This window comes from Carcharodon carcharias, chromosome 4 (genome assembly GCF_017639515.1).
Source record: "Carcharodon carcharias isolate sCarCar2 chromosome 4, sCarCar2.pri, whole genome shotgun sequence".
In the NCBI taxonomy this organism is placed as follows: Eukaryota; Metazoa; Chordata; class Chondrichthyes; order Lamniformes; family Lamnidae; genus Carcharodon; species Carcharodon carcharias.
The window spans coordinates 25,223,847-25,248,418 of NC_054470.1; the positions used below are offsets into that span (position 1 = coordinate 25,223,847).

The 24,572-nt window shown below is 41.8% G+C and overlaps 1 protein-coding gene across 7 annotated transcripts in view; it reads left to right on the forward strand.

Annotated features, from left to right (window-relative positions):
* Window positions 1–24,572, forward strand: part of vps13a (vacuolar protein sorting 13 homolog A) — a 524,014-nt gene that overhangs the window by 234,842 nt on the left and 264,600 nt on the right. For all 7 annotated transcript variants that reach the window (XM_041186720.1, XM_041186723.1, XM_041186721.1 and 4 more), the window contains exons 30-33: window positions 1,869–1,985; window positions 22,319–22,422; window positions 23,469–23,636; window positions 23,806–24,101. In XM_041186720.1, coding sequence (XP_041042654.1) covers window positions 1,869–1,985; window positions 22,319–22,422; window positions 23,469–23,636; window positions 23,806–24,101 — 685 coding nt within the window. The remainder of the gene's footprint in view (window positions 1–1,868; window positions 1,986–22,318; window positions 22,423–23,468; window positions 23,637–23,805; window positions 24,102–24,572) is intronic.

Here is a 24,572-nt window from a genome sequence, read left to right on the forward strand (position 1 = left end):
TTTAACAGCTCATATTTCTTGTAGATGTCATTCAATGACTTCAATAGAAGGTCAAAACCTTTGTCACTATCCAACTGATGGGCATCCAGCTCATAAAATACTTGATTTCTGATCTTATTTCTGCTAGGAAAGGATAATGCCAAGGCCATACCTTTGATAGGAGTGTAACCCATGTCCACATATATACTTTAGTCTTCCACTGGTTATGTGGTTCAGTCTCTGAGAACGTAGGAGGGTAATCAGACCCTGACAATTTACCCTTGCTTTTTGTCATTTTTCACAATGGCTACTGGGATTGTAATTTTCAGCCTGAAAATATTTTTTTATTTTTCAATCTTCTCCTTTAGACAATAATTCTCTGCTATTGTGTTCTACTTCAGAAAGTCAATTAGCAAAGGATTCGATCTTTGCTGGAATCAATCTTTACACACTTATATATTTATTTAGAGTTGCACATTATAAGCATAGATGGACTAACTCTCTATTTATCAGGAGCTCAAGCGAATGCCCTATTAACGTCTACCACCTGTGTATTATTAAACTTACTTAATTGATTCTTGGGGGAACTCCAGAGGTAATGATGTAGGAACAGGAAGAGAATATTTTTCTGCAGATATAGTTATGACTGAACCAAGCGAGGCAGTTCCACTAACTTAGGCAATGGAGGAGAGCTGTTGGAAGATAATGGTGTGGTTGAGCATATCAAAGACTGTGGAGTGGGTGAGGAGGGTAATGTACCATATTCAAAGAGGATGCAACTTGTGACTTTGTGGCAGGTGTGGAAATCTGACTAGAGAGATTCAAATAGGAAGTGGTGAGAAAGTTGTTGGACTGATTTAGGAAACAATGGCATGTCCAAGGAGATTGGAGATCAGATCATCTTTAAAATCTGGGACTCTGTGGTAGAATGCAAAAAATTTTGAAAGTATTCGCAATGAGGGTGGCATTAAAAACTGACAGCCATCAACATTGACAAACAAATAATTTATGCCAACTAGCAATGACAAATAAAGTGCTCTTTATGCTTTAATTTATGCACGTTGTGCGCTTGATAAACAATACTTTAATTGTGACTTCAACTTTCATTGTTTTGAATCATTTTTAAGTTGATTCCATATCTGTATTTTACACTTCGTTCACTTCTGAAAACATGTCGGGGAGAGTTGAGAATTCTTCCTTCCCTATTCTCTACGTTTTTTTGAGTGTTCCACCTAGCTTAATATGTTCTGCAGAAATCAGATCCACGTACTGATTATGCAGAAACAACAATTTATATATAGCAACTTTGATGTAATGAAACATCCCAAGACACTTCATAGGAGCAAAGTAAAACAAAGTATGATACTGAGCCGCACAAGAAGATATTAGGTCAGATGACCAAAAACTTGGTCAGAGGTAGGTCTTAAGAAGAATCTTTGAGGAGGAAAATGAGGTAGAGATAAAGGGAGGTAATTCCAGAGCTTGGTTATGCAACTGAAGGCACAGCCACCAACGGCAGAACAATTACGATTGGGAATGCATGAGAGGCCTGAATGAGAGCAGCACAGCTATCTCAAAGGGATGCATGTAAAAATGGTATCATAAATGGGCAAAGCCTCACACAATCTCCACCTCCCCTGTGAATGTGATGAACGTACTCACCCTGGGGGGGTGAAAGATGCACATCATTCACTTCTTTTTATTCACTCTCTCTCTCTCTCTCACACACACACATACACACACACACATACACAAGTACACACACACACAAGTACACACATAGGAGCTTACACAGTGTTATCTAATAGGCAGATAATTTGCCTCTATCATTTTTTTGGCTGGTTAATATTTAATTTTAATCTTATAAGTATTCTTTTAATTCCTTTTAGCTTCAAAAAGATCGAAGTTAGAAGATGTGATCAAGCTTCATATACTTGCAGAGCTGGCACTTCTGAAAATTTTCATCTGTGATCAGACCAAAAGAATCGCAGAAGTAAGCATTGAAGGTAAGTAAGTAGTGAAGATGGTGTTTTTACAGTAAATGCAGAATTTTTTTCTAAGTCATTTATGAATCAAGGTAGGCTTCCAACAGGGAGTACTAAACATATCTTATATTGTAAATTTGATTTACAATGTGAACTTATTTAGAAATTTGTATCTTAAGATTCTGCTGTAGATTTGGGAAGTTAATATCCAGCTAAAAGTTTAGCTAAGTAAACATTCCTGGGGTCGGTTTGTGGGTTTTTTAAATGGTGAAGGGAACTATGATAACAAAGATGGCAGTATAGGGAAATTGATTAATGAATGGGAAAGATACAAAGAAAAGCAAAAGTTGACAACACTGTTCCTTTTTGTAGCTCATACTAACAATGAGAAGAAACTTGCAAGGAATATCAAAATCAACACAATGTTGTTTTACAATTATATTAGGAAAAAGAGGCTGGTCAGGAGCAATGCACATGTCACTGTTATTTAAGACAGCCGAGAGATGTAAACCAGGGAATTATAGACCAGTTAGTCTAACAGTTATCAAGAAATTAGTTTAGTTATAATAGATGGCATTGTAAGTGGTATTGGAAGTATAAAATGACAAAGAGATATTGATTGATTAAGTGAATGAGCAAAACTGTGGCAACTAGATTTCACTGTAGGCAAGTGTAAGATCATCTATTTTGGAATTAAAAAAGATAGAACAGGGTACATATAAACGATGAAAAGCTAGAAGCCATGGAGGTCCAAAGAGACTTGGGGGTCCAGATGTATAGATCATTGGAATGTCATGTACAGGTGTAGAAAATAAGCAAAAAGGCCATTAGAATGCTGGCCTTGATAATCTGATGATGGATTCTCCCTTCTGTTTGACAGTTGAGCAAGAAGACTTATTGTTCATTGTCTAGTTTGGTGTTGTCCCACAAGTGATGTTTTATCAAATCTTGATTTGCAGGTTTGAATGCAAATATTATATTTGAAGTCACTCTTAGAGGCGTGGGTGAAGGCACTCGCTTTGCGGCATGCCCACTTGTCCTGTAGGCCCTAACTCTCTCCTCCTCAAATGTTGAGATTGCCTAGTGAGCTCCAACTTGAGGGCTCCAAGATTGGTTTTCAGAATGTCTTTGTGTCTCAGTTTGGGAATCCTGTGGTGCAGGTTCTTGTGCTCAGCTGACTGTGGAATATTGCCTCTGGTATGCAGGAATGCTCCATGCAAACCACATGGCTGGCCCAGGAAAGCTGAGCTCTGAAGAATATGCTCTTGATACCAGGTGTGCGGTAAGAACTTTGGTTTTAGGAATTTTGACCTACTACTTGATGACTACAGATAGATCTTAATCAGCAAAGATGGAATACATCTGGTTGTTTTATGATGCTGGTAGATTGTCCATGCCTCAGAACCATAGAGTACTGCTGCAAGAACTATTGCCCAGTAGACTTTGATCTTTGTTTTGAGACAAACTGCATGCCCTCTCAAGTATTTGGGTGAGCCTGCCGAATGCTGAGCTTGATTTTGCCAGATGATGGATGATTTCATCAACTAATGTGTTGTTGTTGGTTAGGATACTTCTAACATAGCAGAACTTCTAAACTGAGTTGAGGGGCATTTTGTTGATTGTGACTGTGGTCTTGGAGTTTGTGGACAGAGGCAGGTTGGTACAAAATTTTGTGTTTTTCAGACTTGTAAGGCCTAAGTGCTCTGAGGCTTGAGCAAAACATTCAACAAGCAGCAGAATGTCCTCTGTAGTTTGCGATGAGAGCACAGTCATCGGTTAAGAGTTTATTTACATGTTTGTGTGAGGCTTGAGCCTTCACAGATTGAGAGATTGCCTCAGTCCTGAACTAAATGTGTACTCTTATGTCAAGATCTTTGAGGGAACATAAGAGCTTAGCTGAAAAGTAGATAGCAAACAGAACTGGAGCCATTATTCAGCCTTGCTTGGTACCATTGGTGATAGGAAAGGCAACATTCTGCATCACGCTGGTCATCATGCAATCATGAAATGAATGGATCACCCTGATCATTATTTCAGGGCAGGCATATATGTACAGCACCTTCCACAGGCCTTCATGTTTTACTATCGAAGACTTGGTCAGGTGTTATGACCAGATGAGAAGGGGTGAACTGGCTCCCCTCTTTGACCTCATCGGTTGATCACAACAAAAGTGATCCTTTTTCACAAGGATGTGTCCTTTTCCAAATCTGAATGTATTCAGCTATTTAAGCTGTGAGCAATAAGGAACCAATCAAACAAGGTTTCCTTGAGTGAGTGAAAGAGTAAATTTATTAACCACTAAACCCAAGAAAAATAATTAAAACGTGACATCAAGCATTTGACCTTCATGTAGTTATTAGCACACATGCACGCAAACAGGCATCAGAAATAGAGGGAGTTAAGAGTCCAATAAAAGGCGAAAGAATTAACCGTAAGTGTCCTTGAGCCATAGATTTTAAACATTGCTGTTGATTTATGTTAGCTGGTTTCTTAGATGTGGTCAGCTGTAGAAGACATTGCAATTATTATGAGATCTCGGTTCACTGGTAGGTTTCAGGTAGGGTTAGCTTCTTGAACCAGGTGAAAAACCTAATTCAAAAAGAGAGGAGGAGAGAGAGCCCTCAGCTTGTTTCCTCTGCTGAAAACTTTCTGCACACCACCTTTGATGTAATCTCTCTCGTGAAATATTTCACCTATTGTATATTTCCAAGAGGTTTGGAGTGGGTCTGTGTGTGGCGGCTATTGTTTCAATATCCAGTACTTCACATTTTTAATATCTCTTCCATAGGTAGTTACAAATGTCAATGGGTGCCTGGATTATAGGAAATGTCTCTCTTTATGCTCCCCCGACAGTGATTTGTTGGTTCTCACCTCCACCTTGAAATGTAGCCTTGCATTTTGAAGCAGTTTGCTCCATCTCAGTTCAAATTGCAAAAGTTCCACTCATTTGAAAGTCGAAAAATCGTATGTTCAAAAATAAAGGGTCATAGCCTTGTAACACAGAACAAGGACCTCTACATTGTGTTCACTGACCTGTTTCCAGGACTTTTCTTGAATTTGACTTGCTGCAAAGATCATGTCGACTGTTCCTCTTTCAACACTAGAGCTGTGTTGCGATTCTGGGTACACTGAGTCTGTAAGATGAGTGACAATCCTGTTGAGAATAACCCTTGCAAGAATTTCTTATGCTCTGGAAAGAAGAGAAATACCAAGATTATCACAGATGGATTTTCTTCCCTTCCATTTGTACAGGTGAGCTATGAAAGCATCCTTGTAATCTTGGGACAGAATGCCCTGGCTCTAGATTAAGTAGAAGAGGCTAATTTCCTAACTATTTGAGTTCCTCTACTTGAATACTTCAGGCGGAATGCCATTGGCTCCTGGTTACTTAACTTCAGACAGTTGCTTCATGACCTTGGTGTTTCAGTTGAAATGGGTTGAGGGCAAGCATGTCCAGGATGCAATGCTTAAGACATGATTTGGTGGCACTGTCACGCACTGTGGATTCTTGGTTCAGGAGATTAGGCAGAGTATTTTAACAATCACATAGAGTCCCATGCCTGTTCATTAAGAGCTAATTGCCATCTGCTGAGAGGACATGTGGAGTACATTTAGTTTTGAGGCCATAGACAGATCGGAGACCCTCATGGAGAGCCTTCAAGTCTTGTTTATCAGCAGTTTCCTTAAGCTCTGCAGCCTTGTTCTCCCACCATTAGTTCTTCTTGCTTAGTTTGGCCTGCAGCCTCTGTTTCACTTGATGATGATTTTTGGCTTTTCTTGCTGGTGTTTTCTTTGTCAGGTACGAAGGATCTATGAGTATTGCACACATCATCATCTAGTAGGTTGGCTATATCTCCTCTACATTGGAGAGACCAAACGTAAACTGGGCGACCGCTTTGCAGAACACCTGCGGTCTGTCCACAAGAATGACCCAAACCTCCCTGTCGCTTGCCATTTTAACACTCCACCCTGCTCTTTTGCCCACATGTCTGTCCTTGGCTTGCTGCATTGTTCCAGTGAAGCCCAACGCAAACTGGAGGAACAACACCTCATCTTCCAACTAGGCACTTTACAGCCTTCCGGACTGAATATTGAATTCAACAACTTTAGGTCTTGAGCTCCATCCCCACCCCCTTTCTGTTTCCCCCTTCCTTTTCCTTTTTTTTCCCAATAAATTATATAGATTTTTCTTTTCCCACCTATTTCCATTATTTTTAAATATTTTTAAAACTTTTGTGCTCTCCCCACCCCCACTAGAGCTATACCTTGAGTGCCCTACCATCCATTCTTAATTAGCACATTCGTTTAGATAATATCACCAACTTTAACACCTATGTGTTCTTTTGTTCTATTGTTGGTGACATCATTTGATGATCTGCTTCTATCACTGCTTGTTTGTCCCCACAACCACACCAACCCCCTCCACTTCTCTCTCTCTCTCTCTCTCTCTCTGCCCCCCCCACACACCTTAAACCAGCTTATATTTCAACTCTTTCTTGGACTCGATCTCAAGTTCTGTCGAAGGATCATGAGGACTCGAAACGTCAACTCATTTCTTCTCCGCCGATGCTGCCAGACCTGCTGAGTTTTTCCAGGTAATTCTGTTTTTGTTTTGGCTATATCTTGGTTGTTCTTGATGCATAGTCTTGGTGCTTCCATTTGACAAATCCAAGGGCCTCAGATTTTGCTATGAGTGACATTACTGCCAAGAATCTTCGATGTCTGCTATCTTCTGTGTACAAGCAAGCTCTATGGCATTTTCTCTTCCAGATCCTGTCCCTTGGCCAAGTCTTATAGGATAGTTACATCAAGATTCCTTTGATGCTCAACTGTGTCATTGCGCTTTATATGTCATCTTCAAGGACACTCTGCTTCTGACAAGCTAATGGTCTGGCCAGCATTCAGCATCTCCAAGGCAGCGGATAGAGCACACATCTTTGAGGTCACTCTGCGAAATAATAATGTAGTCCAACATTTGCCAGTGTTGAGACCTGAGGTGCAACATGTTGTTTCCAGTTTCAGCTTATTGGAAGTTTGTGTTTGTGAGGGTAAGGTCAAACTCAGTGCACTTGGAGAGAAGAAGCTGTCCATTAGAGTATACTTTACCAATGAAGTGGTGCCCCAATACTTCCCTCCATGTCTTACAGATATGGATGGTATGAGAGGCCATTGGGGGTGGTTGAGGAGCATGAGTTAGCATGGAGAGTATGTTAGGCCACTGGGGATATGTGGGGGCCATGAGTTGGCATGAAGATTATGAGGGGCCTTTGGGTGGAGGGCATGAGTTACCATGGAGGGCGTGGCTAAGACCTTCTGAAGTTACCTTTCAAATGGTTGCCTCACCCAGACTATGATTCATGACACTTCTGAGGGAGCAAGACCATGAATTCTTGAGAAACTGGCCTGATTACATGAAAATTGCAGAAGGTGGGTAGGAGATAATTACACCCAAAATGGAGCCAGCCAGTCCAACCTATTCCCACGCAAGGGATGAAGAGAACCAATAAACCTGGAATCAGTTCCATTCCATAATTTTGAAAGATCCTTGAAAGTACATCCCTGACTCCATGAAAGTTCAAACTCTTGCCTCCCTCTCTCTCGTGCGCATGCGCCCGCTCCCTCCCTCTCGCGCGTGCGCCCCCTCCCTCCCTCTCTCGTGCGCGCACGCGCCCTATCCCTCCCTCCCTCTCTCACGCACGGGCCCCCTCCCTCCCTCTCTCGCCTGGGTGCGCCCCCTCCCCCTCTCTCTCGAGCACGTGGCGCACCCCCTCCCTCTCTCTCGCGCATGCCCTCCCCCCCCACTTCTCGTTTAAATCAGGTTAAAAAAATTGGAGCCTAAGTAAAGCACTAAACCCACACCATATACTACTTCAACTATGAGCATTTAAGTTTCAACTCTAACCATTATTCATGCACAAGATGGGCAGATAGAAATAGGTCATGTTCTGGTATTCGTACATGTAATATAAGATGAAGTAAAAGCTAATTGCGTTAAACACTGAAATGCTGAGTCACTTTGGTGATTTAATACAAATGCATTGATCCAGTCTCTGGCAATAGGAGGTTTAAAAAAGGGAAAACTAATGTTTTTACTCACTTGAAGTCTAACTCCAACCATTTGAAATCCCTACAGGTCATTTAAAAGTGCTGTAATTACATGGTTCCTCGTCACAAATTTTCATAAATTGGTGACCAACCAGGAACAGTGACCCGGCAGGCACAAGTTTCCTTTTCTTCTCCTTCCCTGGATTAGGGAGAGCAGTTGTGTACCTAAAGGTCTGCACATTCATTTTGGGAGAATACAAACTCCACATCTGCCCCGATCTCTGGAGAGCAATCATCACCCTGAGGCCGCTTGTGTGCAGGGTTCTGACTGAAGACTGTCAGTAGCATCGTCTGCCTGTCCCCATTCCCAATCCCCATCACTAGAGGTAGTCTAATATGTTGATTGGTGTTTGCTGAAAAACCTACACATTGAGTATGTTTAAGTGGATGAAGTTTATGCAGAGCCAGTGCTACTCCCTTGCCCGAGGCAGCTAATATTGCACTGGTACAACTTCAGCCACAAGCATAGCAGCTGAAAGAATGCAGCTTTTAATTTTTGGAGTTGTCCCTCTCCTAGATCAAGTGCTAAACAAGCTGGAGAGCCTCATCTGCAGTTTCTATATCACCATCCAATCTATTAGCACTGTCTGTGTTGTTCCACCCTGTCAGCCGGCGAAGATTTTACTATTTGGCCCATAGATTGGGGCTTAAAATCAGAGGTTTCCTTCCCCTACGTAGGCTGTCAAACAAGGCTGATCAGCTCAACGTGCTCGGAGCTGTCTGCTTTTGAGGTGCCAGAGGCTTGCCTTCACACCCCTGCCCACTGTTTTATACAGGGCTCAGCATATGAAGCTGAACAGTAGGAGTTTGATTAGGAGAGGCAATTTGAGACGCTGATCATACGAGATCTTTTGTGGATGAAGAGCAACTTAGCCCTCTTTACAATCCAGTTTTTTCTAACTCTTGTATCCTTTTATATCTAGCTGGTGAGAATACAAGGGGTAGAAGCTATGCTACCGCTGTACAAAATCCTGATTAGACCACAGCCAGAGCACTAAGAAGTTCTGGCCACCCACCTCAAAGTTATATTGCCTCGGAGGGAGTGTAGTGTAATTTACCAGAATGATACCTGGACTCTAACGGTTAAACTAAAGGGAGAGATTACACAAAATTGGCCTGTCCGCAAGCATGACCCAGACCTCCCTGTCGCTTGCTATTTCAACACACCACCCTGCTCTCATGCCCACATGTCTGTCCTTGACCTGCTGCAATGTTCCAGTGAAGCTCAACGCAAACTGGAGGAACAGCACCTCATCTTCCAACTAGGTATTTTACAGCCTTCCGGACTGAATATTGAGTTCAACAATTTCAGATCATGAACTCTCTCCTCCATCCCCATCCCCTTTCCGATCCTACTTTTTCCAATAACTTATCATTTTTTCACAACTATATTTTTTTCTTTTCCCTCCTATTTTTAAATTTATTCCAATCTATTGTTTCATCTCCACCTGTTAGCCCATTTTGATCTCTGCCCCCCACCCCACCCGCACTAGGGCCATCTGCCCCAGCTTGCTTCCCTTAATGTCCCCATCAGCACATCCTTTAGATAATATCACCACCATCAACACCCCATTGTCCTTTTGTCTATGACATCTTTGGCAGTCTCTTGGCCTCCACCAATCACTGGCCCCCTATCGAGCTCTCCTATCCCATCCACTTTTACCAGCTTATATTTCATCTCATTTCTATATGTCTTGGTTCTGATGAAGGGTCATACGGACTCAAAACATCAACTGTATCCCTCTCCGCAGAAACTGTCAAACCTGCTGAGTTTTTCTAGGTATTTTTATTTTTGTTACACAAAATTGGGTTGTATTCCCTGAAATTTAGAAAGTTAAGGGGTAATTTGATCCAAGCTTTCAAGATATTAAGGGGAAACAGTGGAGTAGATGGAGCAAAACTATTTCTGCTTGTTGCGGTGGGTTGGGGGGGTGGTTTCAGTGACAGTGGTTTGAGGGCGAGAGTCTAAAAATTAGAGCCAGACCTTCCAGGAATGAAATTCAGAAATTCTATATGTAAAGGATGGTAGAAGTTTTGAACTGTTTTCCACAATGGGCAATTCATGCTTCATAATTCTAAAAGTTTCTCAAAGGTATTAATAGAGCAAGCATGGGTTTATGGAGTTGGGTCGCAGATCAGCCATGATCTCATTCACTGACGCAACAAGCTCAAGGAGCTAAATGGCCTATTTTCCTATGATTTTCTTGTATTTGCATTCACTGTCAGCTGTAAATACTTCCAGATCAGATATAGCTTAGGTCTGGAACAAAGTAAAGATCTCCCACCTGTGCCTTAAACCCAACTTTCCATGACAAACATAAATACTTTGTTCTTCTACCTTGTGTTTCTATAGCTACCTTGACTACAATCCTCATATCCCCTCACCCCTTCTAAGAACTCTCTTCCATCCTCCCAGTTTCTGTATCACATCTATTCTGATGATGCTATTTGGGTTTTGAAATGCAACATTACAGCAAGCCAGATAGGACGTGTAGTAGTCATGTGACCTCTGCTATGAGGGACTGTCTCTGCAAGCAGCCATCTTACGATCAGTTCAATAAAGACTTTAAGAAATACTGCAGTCTTTGAGCTTGAAACATGGTGTCAAAGTGGAGCTAAAATGGAGTTTGAAAATGTTCGACCTTGCTGGAAGCTACTGTAAAAGGACAAGAAAAAGCAAATAAATCCAAAGGCTACAAGTAAAATACTGGGTGGGTTAAAATAGCCGTGAACTTTCCCTTCCCTGCTTCAGTAAAAATGAAAGGTGACATGTGACAGAAATGGCAATTTTTTCCACTTGCAATGGCAAAACTGTGAGATTGCAACAGATTTAGTTAACAAAGCTGAGGTCAATATGAGTAGCCACACTGCTAACACTGCTAGGGAGAGACTGCCTCAAATTGTATTGCACCCTAAATCTATCCGATGGACAAAGGAAACAGTCGATGGAGATTTTAAAAGCCTTGAAGGCGCACTTTGAACCTCAAGTGTATGTATCTTATGAATACTCTACATTCAACACTAGAGCTCAAGGTGAAAAGGAGTCCATTGATTAGTATACGCGTGCCATAACACAGCTCGCAGAATCAAGTGAATTCAGGCAACAAAAAGATGATCTCATTCAAGATTCAATTGTCTTAGGCATTAGAGACCCCTCAATGAGAGCAAGTATACTGAAAGAGGAGAAACTTACTCTTATGAAAACGATAGATGTGTGTAGAAATGCAGAGGTTGTAAAATATCAGCTAGAGCACATGTATGGCAGAACAGACTTGGAGATGCATTATGCTGAGAGACATTCCAGGCGGAAAGAGCAAAACAATTGCAGATAAAGGGCTGGATGCAAATGCTGCGGAGGACATCATACAAAAGAAAAGAAGGATTGCCCAGCATGGGGAAAGCAGTGTTTTAACTGCAAGAAGCTGAATCATTTTGCACCCAAGTGTTTGACTGAAGAGAAGCAAAACAAGCCTGCACAGATGGCCACTGGAGAGATATCAGTAGAAGAGTCTGATAAAGCACTATGCACCATACAACAGTTGTTTCCATCAAGTCTATGCGCTGAATTTTCCTCCTGTCGGGGGCGAAGTTGAAGGACGGCCACGCAGAGGCATGCTTCTGATCAGCGCCCCCAATCGGGCGTGGTGCCGTTTTACGTGGACGAGCCAATTAAGGCCCGCCCAGCGTGACATCTGCACAGAAGCGCTATGCGTCCCCTGTGCGGGCGGGGGGAGTCCTAAAATCGAGAGTGCGCTCTTTCGCGCACGCACACGAAAAAGCGCAGTCATCTCCCTGAGGCGAAGAGCAGCCTCAGGGAAATAGGCTCTAAATGTTAAAAATCTAAAAATAGAAAAATAAAATTTCGCTAACATGTCCCCTCATGTGACAGTGTCACATGAGCTGGGACATGTCCATAATTTTCACAAAAAGTTTATTAAAATTTTTTAAAACCTACATGAAACCTCATCCCACCCATGAGGTTTCATGCTTTTTCTAATTCGCACTGGGGCTCCTGGCCTGCCCGGCCAACCATAGGGTTGGATGGGCAGGTCCTTAATTGACTCTGTCAATGGCCTCAATTGGCCATTGACAGGTCTGCGGGCGCACAGCTGATTGCGCTGCACTCCCACCTACCTGAAAATTTAAATGGGGTGCAGTGACATCGGAAGTTCTGCCCTCTAGTTAATAAATAGTTTGTGGCTGTTACTCTCCTGTGGTCATCATTGTATCAAGTGAACAAGAAGTGTCAGATAGACACTGGTGCGTCATGCAACATAACAACCTTCACAGACTGTGTGAAGTGGCTCAACATAGCAATCCAAAAATGAAGCCCTCAAAAGTAAGGTTGAGGCTATGTGATGGCACGAAACTCATACCGAGAGGACAGATTAGCCTGGGAGCCCAATGCAGCAGCAAGAATAAAGGTCTGGAGTTCTCGATCACAGATGGTACGCAACAGCCATTCATCTCAGCTGGGGCAGATCTAAAGCTTGGGCTGGTAACCCTAAATGTGCCAACAGAGATTCACAATGTGTCACAGCATGCAAAACCCATTGACTGTCAAATAGATCGTAGAAGAGTATAAAGATGTGTTTACAGGGTTAGGATGTTTACCTGGAGAATATCATCTAGAAGTAGGTAAGAGTGTAAAACCAATTCAGCATCTGCTGAAGTCAAGCCTAAAAAACGAAACAGAAGGGCTGGAAATGAAGGGAGTAATCAAGAAAGTGACAACTTCTACAGACTGGATTCGTGGCATGGAGACAGTGAAGCAACCTGGAACGCTGAGAGAATGCTTAGACCAGATCTCACTACCCCATACCAACCATCGAAGTAATTTTGCCGCAACTTGCCAAGGCAAAGATCTTTACAACCCTAGATGTGAAGAATAGCAAGTGAAGCTAAACGAAAGCAATTTTCTAACAACATTCTGGACACAGCTCGGGAGATACTGATGGTTGTGCATGCTGTTTAGCATTTCCATGGCTCCAGAACAGTAGCAACGCAGACAGCATGAGATGGTCAGTGACTTTCTGGGAGTGGAAGTCATAGTGGAATAGTGGATGATGTGCTAGCCCGTGGATGTGGAGACACAATGAAATAAGCCATAGCTGATCATTATCAGAATTTAATGTGACAGCACGAGAGAGCATGCTAGATGAACCTGAAGCTGAACAAGAAAAAATTGCAATTGAAGATGTGTGAAGTCAAGTTCATAGGTCATTTATTGACAGCAAAAGGTCTTTGCTTGGATTTTGTTAAGGTGGGAGCTGTAGCAGCAATGCAGTGACCAGCAGATATGAAAGCAGTGCAATGATTTGTTGGATTTGTGAACTATTTAGCAAAATATTTGTCTGATTTGTTGTCATAGTGTGAACCATTACACAAGATCACTGCCTGGGGCACAGAATAAGAAACAGCGTTCACTAAAATCAAATAACTAGTGATGACAACATCAGTGTTAAAGCATGATTATGTCAATGATGAAGTCATCTTGCAGTGTGATGCCAGTGAGATAGGTCTTGGAGCAATCCTAATGCAGCAAAGACAACCGGTCGCATTTGCACCCAGGGCACTAATGCAAACAGAATACACTACGCTTGGATCGGGAAAAAGTGCCTGGCTGCTGTTTTTGCTTAAGTATTTTCATCGATACCTGCTTGGGGGAAACAAAGTAACAATGAGGTCCAGCCACAAGCCACTTCAAAGCATTTTTCTCAAACTTCTGCTATCTGCTCCAAAGTGTCTGCAAAGAATGTTACTTTGTTTACAGAGATAATATGGGCATACAAACAAGGGAAGATGATGTACGTCGTAGACATGCTGTCAAGAGCAGCAGCACCCCCCATGAGGAAAGTTGAGGATGCTACAACAGAATGAATCTGGAAGATTTCACAAAGTGAAGCAGCAGTTCGACATGATCTGGAAGTCATCAACCCAGCAGAGACGTTGAATATGACAAACGAGTGCCTTGCTCAAATCAAGCGAACTACCCACCAAGATACAACTCTCCAAATGCTAAAAGAAGTGGTGAAAGGATGGCCTGAGAGCATCAAGGACACAGCTGTGGTCATAAGATTGGGCATACTGAGCTGATCTGACAGCCCAATTTGGCATCTTATACAAAAGAAATAGAGTCATCATCCCTCAGGAAATGAGAGGAGAGATGCTGAAGCACATCCATGCAAGCCATCAAGGAATTGAATTGAGACTGAGAAAGGCAAGAGAAGTGGTCTACTGGCCAAACATGAGCAATGGAATTAAAGACCACATCGGCTACTGTGGCACTTGTAATGAGTACTGAGCTAAACAAGCTAGAGAGTCATTGATGACACATGACATCCCAGACGGACCATGGATTAAGCTGGGAGTAGACCTCTTCACTATAGCAAGAACTGACTACCTTGTTATTGTAGACTACTATTCTGACTCCTGGGAGTTAAACCAGCTGACACTAACAATTATAGGAGAAATAGTGGAATGCCTGAAAGCAGGCTTGAGTTGTTACAGCATTCCAGACATTTTTGTGATGAGGGACAATGGCCCTCAGTTCACGAATGAAGAATTCAGCCACTTCACAAAGGATTGGGAAATTCAGTACCATAAATCATCTCTGCACTATCCCCAGTCAAATGGAAAGGCTGAGGCGGCAGTGAAAATTGCCTAAGGAATCATCAAGAAATCGAGCAAATCTAACACCGATGTATACAAAGCAATCCTCGAGTGGAAAAACACACCAATTGAAGGCATGGGAAGTAGTGCAGTCCAAAGACTAATGTCACACCACACCCAAGCTACTCTTCCAATAGCAAAAAAGCTACTGAAACCAGAAGTAGCAACAGTTGTGAGTGGAAAAAATCAAGTTGAAACGGCAGAAAGCCGAATTTCATTTGACGAGACTGCCAAGCCATTGCCAGAGCTGAACGTTGGTGAGTCAGTCAGGATACAAACCATCAACACTCTCAACAGGAGTTAGCCCATGTGGCAACTTGGGATGTGCACGGAGAAGTTGTCACCTCGATCGTATGCAGTAGAAGTGAACGAACAAATATACCAGTACAATCGCAGGCATATATGAGCAACTTGAAATGCTGCTTTTTAACTGCAGGCCGCCGATCAGCGAGATGGGATCTCACCAGCTGTACTGAGTACAGAACTACCATCAATACCAGAGGTCCATTCGTCCTTAACAACTGCAGTGGAACAACACCAGTTACCATGGCAACAAGTGCCACTGAAACAATGCTCCCTGGACAAGGAACACCACCCAGACGAACAGCCAATGACAACAAGAGGCCTGCACGATTTAAAGACTATGCAATGCATGTGCAGACTAGTAAAACAAACAGCTGTTAATGCATGAGAATAGTGGACAACTCACAGTTATACAGGATTGTGCATGCAAATGTGTCTTCTATTCATTAGGAAAAGGAGGATGTTTGGATCTTTTGTCTGTTAGAAAAAAAGGGAAGTTTGTGACTTTTGTTCATTATGAAAAGGGGGATCCTTGGATCTTTTGTCTGTTAGAAAAAAAGGGAAGTTTGTGACTTTTGTTCATTATGAAAAGGGGGATCCTTGGGTTTTGAAATGCAACATGTCCTATCTGGTTTGTTGTAGTCATGTGGCCTTTGCCACGAGGGACTCTTTGCAAGCAGCCATCTTACAATCAGTTCAATAAATACTTTACACTAAGAAACACTGCAGCCTTTGAGCTTAAAACAGAGGCGACCTTTCATGCTAGCAATTTTGATATGTCTTCCTTTCTTCAACTGTGGATCCCCCCACATAATGGACAGGGTTCTCAACCATGCCTGTTTCATTTCATGCACTTTTGCTCTCATCATCTCACCTTTTGTCTCCCTCCTAGAACTATGATAGTGTTCCCTTTTTCTTCACTTGCCACCCCATTACCCTCCATATTCAATAGATCATCCTGTGCCATTTCCACCACACCTAGTGTGATGCTACCACCAAACACACTTTCGCCTCATCTCCACTATCAGCATTCCAAAGGGGTAGTTTTCTCCATGATATCCTGGTCCACTCCTCAGTCACCCCAACAATCCTCTCCTCTTTGCACGGCACCTTTCCATGCTAGTGTGGGAGATTCACTACGTACCCTTTTACCTCCTACCTCCTCCCTCCTTGCCATTCAAGGCCTCAAACTCTTTCCAGATAAAACAGTGATTTTCAATTTAGTATACTGTATTCACTGCTCACGATGTGATTGCCCCTATATTGAGGAGAACAAACACAAATTGAGTGACCACTTTGCAGAACACCTCTGTTCAATCTGCAAGCAACTCCCTGCACCACCACCCCCCCCCCCCCCCACCCCCCCCCAACCACCCCAGAGCTTCTAGCCACTTGTCATTTTCATTCTCCTTCTTTACTGGTTTGGTTCTGGATTTTCAGGCCTGGAAAAGTCATGGAAATTTCCAAAAAAGGCTCAAAGTCATTGAAAAGTCCTGGGGCAGAAATTTTCACTCAGTGGGCGGGTGCGTGCTCAACCCACTCGAGAGTGAAATGACGCGCGTTGACACGGCCGAGCATGCTGACGTCAATGCGTGGTCGCACGATAGTTCAGTTAGTGGGTGCGTGCCGGAGGCGGCAGTGCGCCTGCTGACAATTAAAAGGCCTTTAAATAATTAACCTAAATTTTTTGCTACCCGTCCAACCCCTAACGGTTGGCAGGCAGACAAAAAGGCCAAGCGACCTTTACATAAGTGGGATGAGGTTTCCAAAAGCAAATTAAAATAAAATAAAAGTTTTACAATTGAATTAATAACATGTCCCTGCTCATGTGACAGAGTCACATGAGGGGACATGTTTTACTACATTCTTATTTTCTTTATTTTTTTTTAAACAACGCTTCATCTCCCTGAGGCAGCTTTGTGCCTCGGAGATTAAGAAGCGCTCACTCATGCGTCTGCACCATGTTTGCACTCGGCCCAATTGCCCCCCTCTCCCCACCCACCCCAGCACATTCAGCACATTGGTCCGCCAGTGTGAAGTCGCAGCCTGACTGCCCCCACCGAGCCCACCCGCCAAGGGCAAAATTCTGCCCATGGAATTTTATAAAGACGGATGAAACTTTTCTGACTTTGGGTAGAATTCCAATCCGTCTTTCAATGTTTTCCAACATCCGTTTCCATCTCTAATTGTTTGCTTCACTTTGCATGTCCAGAATTCAGCACAGGTTTGTTTTCCTCCTGCCTGATTCTGCCCATTGCCACCATTGGCTGCTTGAGACACTGGCAGAACAACAGAAGTAATTGGTTGAGTAGTATGCAACCGGGCCAATTACTGCCCGATCAGTCTAATCTCAATCATCAGCAAAGTGAAGGAAGGTGTCATCGATGGTGCTACCAAGCAGCACTTGCTCTGATGCTCAGTTTTGGTTCCACCAGGCCCGGTTGGCTCCTGACCTCATTGCAGCCTTGGTTCAAACATGGACAAAAGACCTAAACTCCCAAGGTAAGGTGAGAGTGACTGCCCTTGACATCAAGGCAGCATTTGACCAAGTGTGCATCAAGGAGCCAATGGGAATCTTGGGGAATACTCTCCACTGGTTAGAGTCATACCTAGCACAAAGAAGGCTGGTTGTGGTTGTGGGAGGTCAATCATCAGAACCCTAGGACATGGCTGCAGGAGTTCCTCAGAGTACTGTCCTCGGCCCAACCATCTTTCGATGCTGCTTCAATGACCTTGTCTCAATCATAAGGTCAGAAGTGGTGATGTGGAACCATCATTTGGCACCATCATCAGGTGCTGAAGTGCCAGGCATTGACCATTTCCTCCAACAAGAGAGAATCTGACCATCGACCCCTTTGACATTCAATGGCATTACCATTGCTGAATCCCACACTATCAACATTCTGCAGGTTACCATTGACCAGAAACGAACTGGACGGGGCTATATGAATACTGTGCCTACGAGTTCAGAGGCTGGGAATTCTGTGTTCAGTGCCCTCCACCATCTACAAAGCACAAGTCAGTCATGTGATGGAATGTTCTCCACTTGCTTGGATGAGTGCAGCTCCAACAGCAGTCGTGAACCTCGACACTGTCCAGGACAAAGCAGCCTGCTTGACTGGCATCCCACAGGGCTGGTAGGAAGCGAGTTCCAGGATTTTGATCCAGCAACAATGAAAGAACAGGGACATAGTTCCAAGTTGGGATGGTGTGTGGCTTGAAGGGGAACTTGCAAGTGATGATGTTCCCATGCCTCTGCTGCCCTTATCCTTCTAGGTGGTATAGGTCATGGTTTTGGAAGGTGCTGTTGAAGGAGTCTTGGTGAGTTGCTACCATGCATCTTGGATATGCACACACTGCAGCCACTGTGCATTGGTGGTGGAGCTAGTGAACATTTAAGGTGGTGAATGAGGTGTTGATCAAGTATCTGCTTGTCTTGCATGGTGTTGAGCATCTTGAGTGTTTTTGGAGCCGCACTCATCCATGGCTGGGGAGAGGCTAGTTCTGGAGTGCATGTCTTCAGTACTGCTGCTAGAATATTGTCAAGGCCTATAGTCTTTGCAGTATCCACTGCCTTCAACTGTTTCTTGATATCTTGTGGAGTGAATCAAATCGGCTGAAGACTGGCATCAGTGATGCCGAAGACCTCAGGAGGAGGCCGAGATAGATCATGCTCTCGGCACTTCTGGTTGAAGATGGTTGCAAATGCCTTGTCTTTTCAGCAGGTACCTGCCCATTTGCCTTTTAAAAGGTCCTATAGAATCTGATTCCAACAACCTTTAAGATTTTCATATCTTACCCCTCTGGGTGAAGAAATTTCTCCTCATTTTTCCTCTAGTTCTTTTGCCAATTATCTTAAATCTGTTATCTCTGGTTACTAATCTACTTGCCAAAGGAAATAGTTTTGTCCCCTACTTGCTTTATCAAAATCCTCATAATTTTGGATATCTCTCTTAGATCTCCCCTTAACCTTCTCTGCTCAAAGGAGAACCAACTCATCTTTTCCAATCTCCATATGACTGAACTTGCTTACCTCCTGATGGTATAGTGGTAAACCTCTTCCTTAACCTGGATTCTGCCTCTAGTCCCTTAGCCAATTTCATACCCAAGTTGCCGCCATCCATTTGATACCATGCGATTCCATTTTCTGGGTAAGTCTGTTAGGAAATAATACATTAAATGCGTTTTGATATGCAAGTACTGCACCACCTTCATCAACCGTCTCTGTTATTTAATCAAAGAACTTAAATAGGTTAGATAGACACCATTTACCTTAGACAAATCCATACAGGCTGTTGCTGATTGACCTATTCTTTTCCAAGTGAGAATTAGTTTTGTCCATGACAATTATCTGTGCTAGTTTTCCCACCACTAATGTTTGACTGATTAGCCTGTAGTTACCAGCTTATCTCTCCCCTTTTTTGAACATGGGTGCAAACATTTGCAACCTTCCAATCCTCTGGATTCACTGCAATATCCATAAAGGTTTGAAAGATTGTGATCAGAACTTTCTATCTCTTATCTTAGCTTCCCTTGGAATGTCTTCCATCTGGACTTGGTGGTTTGTTGATTTGGAGCTTAGTATCTCCTTTTTATCCATCTTTATCTCATCCAATATCTCTGCTTCTCTCCACCCCTCTTCTCGGGATGAACTTTTTTGTGAAGAAAGATTGAGTACTAATTCTGTGTTTTTTATCTTGCCCTTTGCCTCCACAGAAATATTCTCTTTTTTTGTGTCGATAATCTGCCATCATTCCTATCACTCTCTTTTTAAAACTTTCTTTGTGTTTTGGGGAAAATTTTTTGGTGGAGTAGAATTAGGAAGATGCCCTTGGATGTGGGAAGATATGGACGTGTGGCTGTCCCTGAATCTAGAAAAACTGAGTGGGATGCAGAGAACCTTGTGTTATGATACAGCAGGTGGTATTTGCCAGGCTGACCAAATCCCAAAGAGAAACTTGGCCACATTACCACAATAATTTTGCAATTTGTATTTATTATGAGAAGTTTTGTGCACTGAAGTTAGAAGTAATGAGTCCACTACCACCTTTTGAGATTTTAAAGATTAAATTAAAACATTTATTGACAACATAAAAGGAAACCTAAACACACAGGACTCCAGTTACACAGTTACATTTAATTTTATAACCACTTTCACAAGATTTCTACTTAACTAGACTTCTGACTACACATTCCTTACAGGCAACAGTCCAAATAGATTTTTAATCTATAAAATGTCCAGAAATATTACCACAAGCACCCACTGTTGCTGTAAGGGAGGGATTTCACAGTTTCTTTCCCCCTCTCACTTGACAATGGAACTCAATAGGTTACTGGAACAGCAAACTTCCCCAGTGTGATGAGAGCCTTTTTCCCACAAGTCTGTTTCCCATAGTGCACCTTTCAAACCTCACACAGCCACTCCCCACACAGCTTTCCATCTTTCTTTAAATATATTTCCTACCTTTTGATCTGTAAATCCCATTGTTCAACCTTTCTTTGGAAGTTACTTTTCCCAAAGTATAAAAATCTTGTCATGGCCAGCGCTTTTGGGAAAAATAAACTTAATAACTTTGCCTTATCTACCTTGCTAATTGTAAACATCTTATCATGTCCCTTTGAAAATTAAACAACCTCTCGACTTATCTAAAAATGCAAATTCCATTCACACTGTATCTGCTAAGACTTCATCCTAGCTAACTCATCTCCATTTCAAATGCCTGTTTTACACCCAATCCCTTTTGATGATTCAAATCTTACAGTCTGACCGTCTGCAGTTTAATTAAACTAAGACACACACACACACACACACACACACACACACACACACACACACACACACAGAGAGAGCCAGTCCCCATAACTCTGCTTTATAGTATCTCTCAATAATATTAGGAAATAAAATTATCTTTCCTTGTACCTGAAAGTTGGAAAGTTGAGTCTCAACTGTGAGAACACAAGGAGCAGAGTCTTGAGATCTGGGAAGTCCTGGTGGCTGGGTGGATGGGATGCTAGAGTAAATATGCTGGGATATATGAAATATAAGAACAGTGGATTGGAAAGGGCAGTTGGATTCTTGAAGCTTTGGGAGTGATGTGTAAATGTGCTTTTAGTTACCCCATTATTCTTAAGAACTTGCTGGATTTGCATATGTATTGTCCAGGAAACTTGCCACACAGAAAGTTTAGTCTTATAACTATGATGTGATCATTTTAACAAAAGACCAATCTCTCTTGCCCAAAAAGGGAACAATTAAAACGATGGAGTCTCATTCCTTCAGGTAATGCATTGCTCTTAGAGATTTTAATTTGTTGTAATTGTGCATGCCATGGGATGCTGCGCTCAAGTAGTGCTTCTGATGCTTCCTTAATTATGCGCTTGAATGTCAGCTGAGATTGCGTACTCAAGTCTTGCAGTGGGATTTGAGCTCTCAATCCTCTGATTCACAGTCAAGTTGTGCTGTCACTGAACAAAGATGATTACCAGTCAAATCATGGATAAGGATAAACTTGACCAGTTTTGAAAAGAGATTTAAAATTTACACAAGTTGTTAAACTGTGTTTATTGGACTGGTCAATGATTCAGTAGACTTAAAAGATTGTTTAATAGTGCTTGAGAAAGAGAACAGGTATTCTTCCCAGTATCCTGGTCGACATGTTTCCTGCAACAACTCAAGCCAAATGATAGCTTTTTCTTAGCAAGCAAACCTGGTAACCACTTTTTATTAGTAACATCCCACCTGTTGCTTCACTTCAAAATATCTCATTATATGGGAAATGCATTGAGACAATTCCATGTGCCTTTGTACAAAGTTTTATATGTTAAAGACCCTATACAATTTTTTTGTGGAAAATGTAATTTAAAAAAGTATTTTTTCCAGAGTCCAAAGTTGGTGAGTGAGTTTTAGTCACAGGACAATGAAAGTAAGTTAATTCTAGGGAGCTAAGGTGACCAGCTGAGAAGTCAGAGCACAAATAAGCTCATGTAATTCTTTTTCACCATTCCTTGAAGGAGCAAGTAGAAGATGGAAACTTGAAGGAGGAGGAGTCCAAGCGAGATGAAATTTGGATTTTGGTGTAAAATATTAGTTGATTGCAGATGGCAATGGTTAGAATTGAAATTTAAGGAGATGCTATAACTTCTGTGTATGGGCAGAATAAAGCAAGAGGAGGAAGTAGCAGATGTGTAGGATAGGGTTTTGGGTTTTGTGCAAGCTGTGGTGAGTACCAGCTACTTTGTGTGTCAAATTTCATTCATGTGTTATATTTGGATAGGTCTTGATGTTGAGGTGATTTTGAAGAAGACTTTATCAGAAGTGACAGCAAAGCTGAAGAATATTGTAGTTTTGGATTCCAGTGAAGATGCAGTATTCAAGAAGGTATTTCTAAAGATTTTGCATTAAAATACAGCACCTCTTTTATCCGTCCACTGCACTGTTGGGATGTCTGGAAGCTAGGTTACCATGCATCAGTCCATCATTGACCATTGCTTCTCATCTCAATAATAAACTTTTGAGAAAATGCAGTTACACATTTCCTTCCATATTTGTAGTGTCCTCATTTAACATTGACTCACTTAACATTTCACTTCAATGTCATTAATAAAGTAGTGTCAGTATATTCACTTTGTCAGTTTCATTTTACTGTTGATTGCCACTTTCTGTGCCTGCTTGCTCACATGACCTTTCCCACAGCTTTTCCGCTCTTGCCATCAGTCCCTCTTCCTCCTGCTGCCCTCATTGCCTTGCTTCTGCTCAGCTTTGCTTCCTGGTCTTGTTTCTGCCTGGTGTTGCTTCCCAGTTTTGCCTCCCTTTCTTGTCTCCTGGCCTCTGTTGGTACCTTGGTACCTAGGGTCTCTTTTTTTTCGCTGCTTCCCTCCTGGCTCCGGCTGCTGAACCTGAACTGAAGCCCTGGACTCCATCTAGTGGCAGAAGTTGATCTGTGCAGATAGTCAAAACTTCAACTGCTACCTGCACTGACCAACTTCTGCCACTAGATGGGGCCTGGTCAGTCTAAAAGTACTATTTTGTAGGTGAATGTATTTTAATTATTTTAAACATTTTACCTTATACAGTATTGTGTTTCCTCTGTTTAGAATTTAGTATTTTATTTTGCATGTTATTTCAGCTAGGCATGTACAGTGTTGCACATATATGGTACAACTAGTACATTGTTTTTTCTGGGCAAGAAATATCTGAAATAACCCAACTCTGGCTTTAACTTTGATTCCAGTAGGAACCAGTTAAAGTTGTTTCACTTAAAGTCATAATTTTTAAGAACACAATCAGAACTTAAGTGAGGATTCTGTGTATGAAGCCATATCTCTGTGTATGAAGTAAATTTGATTCTTTAACAATTTTTCTTTGCTTGTTGCACATTTAAAGAAAAACTTTTCTTTATTAAAATGTTAACTTTTATTTTAAAGGCTGTATCCATTGCTGGAAAAGAGGTCTTCAGCTTTAAAATGATCTCTCATGTGGAAGCTACAGAAGGTGCTGCCTATACTGAAATGGATGTTGTTGATAGTGATATTAAATTGACAGTTGGCTGTATCCAGGTCATCTTTGTAAAGAAGTTTGTGTCTTCATTATTGGTGAGGAAGTTTTACAATTACTAAAAAATGTGCAGAATTCAAATCGTACTTTCAGGTGTTTAAACAAAATCTTATATTTGCATTGCAAGTGTGTTTCATGTCTAAATTACTGCATTTTTTCAAATTATGTACCTAGCTTCTGTTGGTAACAATGCATTGTATTTTTCAGGCTTTTTTAAATATTTTCCAAGCTGCCAGAGAGGCTGTCACAGAAGCAACTGTTCAAGCAGCATCTGGGGTGAAGGATCTTGCAGAACGGAGCACCAGAATGGCACTTAACATTCACATTAATGCACCTGTTGTTGTTGTGCCTCAATCTTCTGTGTCAAAGAATGTTGTTGTTGCAGATTTTGGTGTTATCGTTGTTCAGAACAATTTCTCGATGATTAAACAAAAAGATTCCAATAATGTACCACCTATAATTGACTCCATGAATGTTTCGTTACGTGAGCTTAAGCTGTACAGGTATGAAAATATTATTGATTTTCGTAACTAATATGAAAATATACATCATGCATTCATGACTGCTCTTTAATGCTTGAATATCATAACTTTAACCACCATTGTCCCTTCTTTTATAGCAAAACAAAAACTAAGGTGGACTTCTAAAAGAGTGAGAATAGGGAATTAATAATGGAAAATGAGGAAATAATGGATGAATTGAATATATATTTTGTTTCTGTCTTCACTTCAGAGGATGCAAATAACATGCCAGAAATAATTGTGACTGAGGAGGTGAAAGGGAACTTAAAACAACTGCAATCACCTGGGAAAGCGTACTGACAAAATTATTGCAACTAAAAGCTGACGAGTTCTAGCGGTCCTGATTAACTTTACCCTATGCTCTTAAAAGAACTGGCTGCTGAGATAGTAGATTCTCTTGATTCTGGAAAGGTCTCATCTGATTGGAAAATAGCAAATGTGATTCCTCTATTC